This window comes from Anguilla anguilla, chromosome 4, assembly GCF_013347855.1.
Source record: "Anguilla anguilla isolate fAngAng1 chromosome 4, fAngAng1.pri, whole genome shotgun sequence".
NCBI lineage: Eukaryota > Metazoa > Chordata > Actinopteri > Anguilliformes > Anguillidae > Anguilla > Anguilla anguilla.
In genome coordinates this window covers 14,289,597-14,295,596 of record NC_049204.1, presented here as the reverse complement: position 1 = coordinate 14,295,596, position 6,000 = coordinate 14,289,597, and the positions used below count along the sequence as shown (strand labels likewise).

At 40.4% G+C, this 6,000-nt stretch overlaps 1 protein-coding gene across 2 annotated transcripts; it reads right to left on the bottom strand.

Moving 5' to 3' along the window:
- Positions 1–277: 277 nt before the first annotated feature.
- On the bottom strand, positions 278–4,545 carry LOC118226422 (nuclear factor 7, brain-like). 2 transcript variants are annotated; one of them, XM_035416023.1, is made up of 6 exons: positions 3,664–4,545; positions 3,235–3,330; positions 2,246–2,485; positions 1,807–1,829; positions 1,146–1,282; positions 278–960 (listed from the first exon to the last, which is right to left on the bottom strand). In XM_035416023.1, the coding sequence occupies exons 1-6, from the start codon at positions 3,850–3,852 to the stop codon at positions 347–349; spliced, it is 1,299 nt and encodes a 432-aa protein (XP_035271914.1). In that variant the 5' UTR covers positions 3,853–4,545; the 3' UTR covers positions 278–346. The 2 variants fall into 2 exon arrangements, with proteins under 2 accessions (XP_035271914.1, XP_035271915.1); XM_035416024.1 differs by having other exon boundaries at positions 1,807–1,826.
- Between the last annotated feature and the right edge of the window lie 1,455 nt (positions 4,546–6,000).

Genomic DNA, 6,000 nt, shown 5'->3' with positions numbered 1-6,000 from the left:
GTAACAATTATTCAACTTTTAAACTTAATGGATGCTAAATTATGGCTTTTTTTGTGTGGTGGGTCACATGTGATCACACTCACAGTAAACTTCATGTCAGCATATACTATAGATTTACAGATAAGATAAGAAGAAAACATGAATTGGACTCAATCTTACTGCGTTCCCATTTAAAATTAAAATGCCTGGTATACTATTGAAAACAGCCAAATTTTCTATTTAGCATTAAGGTCAGCGTATGTGGTCATGGTCAGACGACTGATCTGAGGCCTGTGAGGGATCGTCGCTTGTAGATGTAATGGACTGACCGTCCTCTCTAAACTCGCCCATGCTTCGTTCAAAAGCATCAGTTCATAGCTCTCTCAAGGCCTGAATCTGATGACATTCTCCGGTCCTCTCTGCTATAACTTCTCTCCAAATCCTTCGGCATGAGGGCACAAAGCCTCATCACAGCTGTGCTGCCTTCTTGAGATTCAATGCTGAAGGCAGGGGAAAGGGGATTCTTGAACTTACCCGCAAACGTGTGCAGGACAGTTCCGCTGAGAACATTAAAGAACTGCAGTCTTCCCTTTTTGAAGTCAAGGAAGACTCCCAGCCGTTCTATCACTGACTCTCTGATCATGATGGTGTCATCATTGTGCAGGGCTGCCAGCGAGTCCCCATCCATCTGCAGAGCCCATGACAGCCTGTCTTGGCCCAGAGCCTGGACACCCTTCTTCAACCAGCCCTGATCTACCACACCTACAGTCCAGCGCCCTGTGTTCCTTACATTCACTTCCCAGTAGTGACTCCCCTCAGTAAAGGACTGGGAAGCCAGAACATTGGCCACAGTCTCTTTTTGCTTCCTTTTTTGCCTTTTGTTGGGGTAAAGCGATACGCCGTATTGCACCTTGGTCTTGTCTCCAGAAATCCTCAGGTGTTCATGAGTTTCACTATCATCAAAAGTGATATTCTCTCCAACTGTAAGCACAAAGGAGAAACAAATCGCATTCTTGTTCAATACCAACACCAATGTCTCATGCTAAATCCCGAAACCTTTTAATGACTGAATTATTTCGAATTATACTGTGAGGCAAATGCACACCATCTAGTCTGGTGGAATGACATATGACTACAGAAAGAGGCGGGTGGTAAGTGTCCCTTACATTCCCATGGCCGGGGCAGCAGATCCTTGTTCATTTGCACAATCTTTGAAATGGAATCTTCAAGAGCCTTCAGTCTTCTGTTGTCAAACGTTATTACATCCAAAAAGTTTCTGTGATAATCTTCTATTTCTTCAATTCTATTGGAAAAACAGAATTCAGAAACATGGGAGATTGATGAGGAAACATGGCAAAAAATGATTTTATTTATTTAGTATGAATGAAAGAAAAACCAACATTAATTTTGGTTTTCCTTTCAACTGTGATAACATTAAATCAAATTATTTATGTGCACCATTTATTCAACCAGAGATCTATTCAATGCATTTATTATTCTTTGAAAATGCTTGAACAAAAGATTCTTCTTATAAAATATGATATATAATTGGCTTTGACTTATTATATTTGAATTAACATGCTAGCTTTTACAGACAGAATTCAGCCAAAATGTATTATAAAGTTTGTTTCTAGAATTTGCATCAATATTAGGTTCATTCCATGAATGAAATGTAACAGTAACAACTGAACATGAGTGTTTGAAGAATTCTACCATAATTATACAATGTCATAGATATGTTGTCAGAACATTATACCAAAGCTTGGCTCAAGCTACAATAAAAAACAAGAAAGGATGCATGATGATATTGATTACATTAAGACTTACCCTGTTTCCACTTCATCAATCTTCTGTGAAATTAGAAAAAAAAGAATTTTAGCTAAGAGCTGAAAAAATCACGTTTATATTCTGTGACAGTAAAAGTGAGGCTTAAATAATTAGGCAATTCCATACAGTAAATGTAGTTTACATGTAGACTTTTAGTTAAGCCTGAGGGGTCAGGAGCTTTTGGCTCATTTACATGTAAATGTGACCACACATCTTTACAGAAATATTTTGGACAGAAAACTACATTTTGTTAGTTCCTTTGCATTAATTTGTCCATTACTTATGTTGCAAACAGGCTATTTGCTGAGGAATATGGCACACGGCACAGTAAACAAACACTTTGATTCAGAAAAGGGTATCACCCCTGTATCTTGTGAGATGAGAGATAAGTGATCTACATAGAAGAATTGGTTGCATGTGAAAAAGGGAAAAGCCTCACCATGATTATGGTAGCATCATCTGTGTCCTGCGTTCTTTGGAGCTGTTTCACAGCCTGCTGAACGGATTTCTTCTTCTCCTCGTATTCTTCCCCAAATCGAACAAGTTGATCCATGTCCTGAATCATGCTCTGGTTCAGGGCCTGTATCAGCAGGAACGCCTGCTGCATATTCTGATCCATCAGTTCCCGTATCTCCCGGTACTGCTCTGCTACATTTTCTTTTGCCACGGTGAACATCTCCTGCAGCAAACAATAAGATGCACAGTCAGTCAGAAGGTCCAAAGTCACGAATTTGCAACAGTCATTTTCATGTCACTGCTCCTTTAAAACATAATCGGTACACTGTAGACCGGCTCTAATTGAAACAAGCACGGAACCGTCCAGACCCACAGGGCAACTCACTTCCGCAGACACATTTTAGCTGGCACCACCTCTGCGCATGCGTCCGACTAAACGTCTGTGAGTGAGTGAGTACAATTTTCCATGCATAGCCCACGGCGGCAGTCCTGCCTGCGCACCGTGGGAAAAAGGCCAGAGTGGAATTGTCTGGGTTCTGAGGATGTCAGAATGCATGGTATCTTTATCTGCTATGTTTCCTTCTTTTACATTCTCAGTAATGTACATGGTCATTTACTCGCACAAACTCATGTATGAGGTAGCTGTGAGACCTGGCTACAATATGATCTATTATAATAAAAAAGTATTTTAAGTGAGGAGATCGTCGTGGGCATTCTTCATTTACCATCTCAGGCAGTAGAAGATCAAGAAAAGGTATTTGCTTCCATTAGGCCTAACTATCAGCACTTTCACATAACTTACATAACGTGTTAAATATGTCTATCTGGCAATTTGAAAAATTCTTAGGAGTAAAAATTTTCTGATAAAAGAAATTATATTTTTCAGATGTAAGGCTAAAGCTCTTGAAATTGAAATAAGCATCTGAGAAGAACAGTAAATAGGAATGTCTGAATGGCTTTTTTTTTTCTTACCTCAAGGTCATTCTTCGCTTTAGTCACCTGAGATTTGATAGCAGTTTGCATCATCAGGCTGGTCTTAAGCTTCTTCACTCTTTTTGTCGCTGCCTCCTATAAATACACAGGACATTGCATATTCCGTTTTATATCATTTAACTGTGCGTTTTTCACCTTCTGTAACCAGCTGTAGGTTTATGTCTTCCTGAAAGTCATATAAAACTCATAATTGCAAAGAAATAGCCTTCATATATGATCAACACAGATACCATTTATGACGGAAAATATAACCGTCATCAGCAAATATCAAACAACAAAAAGTAACATTACCTTAAAACGAGTTAATCAACGCGTTTTCAAAAACGTTTTTAGATGTGTTTGTGTGCATTCATATAGGCTAGTATATGAACAGGCTAGTACAAAGAATGTAAAAGGCGAAATACTTACGATCTGTAATTCAAAGCCGCTCTTCAGCGTAACAAAGTCATGCTTGTGATGACTGCGGTCGGTCAGGCAGGTGTCACAGACCATCACTTCACAGTCTCTGCAGTAGACGACCACAGCATTTCCATGAATGCTGCATGCGCCTGAGAAATCACTCGATGTTGAAGACGCGGATGACAGTGACTCGGGCATCTTTCAGGCGAAGTTGTGTGCTCTGATCTGTGTCTCATCTAACTGTGGCTAAAACGCTTCTGTGAGCTAATATGCATGCTTGAACCTCCCGCCTTCGAAGACAATTCCAATCTAGTTACATCAGAGAATTGGCAGGAAATTCCAATCTAGTTACTGTAAATCAGAGAATTACCAAGAAACAGTTATTTATGCACAGTAAGTTTTTTTGGCAGCTAGGTAGACAGAGAGAACGTGACATTAGGCACACAATTACCAAAACTGGACGGCACTTTTGGGATCAGGTGGAACGGGCAATTCTGAAGGCAAAAAGGGGGTCGTACCAAGTCCTAGATAGGTGTACCTAATAAAGTGGCCGGTGAGTGTATGTAGGCTATTCTGTAAATGCTCTGCTGGTGAATTAGGCCCACTTAGTCTGCATTTTCTACTTTAGGAGAAGTTTCTTAGCCCCAGTGAACCACAATTTGTAGTTTTTCCCAGTGAACATTTTTGTGGTGAATGGTCAGTGGGGTGGAACTCTAGCTTGAGGAGTGTTTTCACAGGAACAGTCTAGATCAGGGGCGTTTTTACATTAGGGGCATGTGGGGCGGTGCCCCATCAAAGATGGCGCTGTGGTGCAAGATTATCGTAACATTTGAACGTTGTGGCATAATGCATTTTATATTTAATACAAAATAGTGATTCAGTGGTGAAATTGGCGTGTATAATATAATGTACGTGTATAAATATAATGTACGTGACTCACAATCCTTATAGTGCTGTTTTGGAGTAATTTCCTTTGTGTGTATGTGTGCGCTCGCGCTGCGGACTGCGCTCCCTTGTCCTCTCTTGCTGTGGGGCAGCGGAGCACTCTGCCCCATCGTTGCTAGGAGAACAACGTGAACGTGATCTGCGTAAGCAGGGAAAACCTCCCGCAAATTATGTTGGGCGGAGGGGCAGAAGTGTTTCTGCCCCTACGAATTCTGCCTAGCAACAGGTGGGCCACCTGAGGTGGCGAAAAAATAATTAACGTAACCGTTAATCGGTTGATGTGCGTCTATCGCTAATGCTAGAGTGAGAACACCTATTAGCGATCACCTTAGTTCGAGAGACAAGAAAACGTAAACAGATTTGCAACTATACATTAAATAGGCGAAATATCGGTAACAACCTGTACCTAGTTATGTAGGAGAAAATGTCCTTGTTATTATCCTGTGGTTATTTTTTCAGTACTTTCGCGATTTTTTTCTGTGCCGGCAAATAAGTCAGAGGTGGTCCAGCACTAGCTTTTGGTTGCTAAGAGGACGTGTATCGACCATCCCATATAAATGAATGGAACTTACATTTGCTAGCATACTAGTGTCTTATCTTGCGTATCTGAGGTTAATATGAGAAAGGGTGGTCGCTATCAGCACGTCTATGAAGCCATACATATTCACTGTTGTGACCCAAGTAACAGGACGCAAAATAGCCGTTAGGAAAGCAGTTTGAAATTATGAAGCAACCTCTGCGCCATTGCATTTAATGCGTCGCGATGAGATAATTCCGATCGTGTTGCTTATCTTAAAGTTGATATATTGTAGCCTAAATAAGGCTGTATTAATATTACTAAATGTATATGTATGAAGTTGTTTTTTGTTTGTTTTTTACAGTTTATTATGTGTATTTTTACAGGACTGAAATTTTAATAGGTAACGATGTCCAGTTCTCCCTAATAAATACGAAGTTAATACACCAGCGGTTAGGGTGGTCGATACACGTGCCCCCCCCTGAATTGTTTGTTTTGGCGTTTGTCCTGAATGTTATTTTATAGCTGTGAGAAGGCGGCATAGGTTTTGATGGTAGCACGGAATTATTGTAGCTATATTTCCTTATAGGGAAGGTTGGGTTTTTTTTCTTTGTGAAAACCTGTTCCATAATCGCTATGTATGTTTATCTTGAATTAATCTGGGGCTGAGCACAGAACACCTGCTGTTTCCTGGTAAGAGTCTCGCATGTGATGATTTTTTCAGTCACGACACACAGCTTTGAACTGCTTGAAAATATAAATTAGAGCCAATTAGAGCACAGGACTCTTATATGAAACATTTTACTGTTATCTAATCTACGAGTGAACACTGACCCTCCAGGATCACAACTGGCCACCCCAGGGCTATTCACAGGTTTGCTAGT

Bases quoted from the DNA above. Each gene is read 5' to 3' on its own strand.
- LOC118226422 (XM_035416023.1), bottom strand. From the start codon at position 3,852: ATGCCCGAGTCACTGTCATCCGCGTCTTCAACATCGAGTGATTTCTCA. The intron at 1,830-2,245 runs GTGAGGCTTTTC...CTAATTTCACAG, and splicing joins ATGATGCTACCATAATCATG to AAGATTGATGAAGTGGAAAC. The intron at 1,283-1,806 runs GTAAGTCTTAAT...TTTTTCCAATAG, and splicing joins ATTGATGAAGTGGAAACAGG to AATTGAAGAAATAGAAGATT.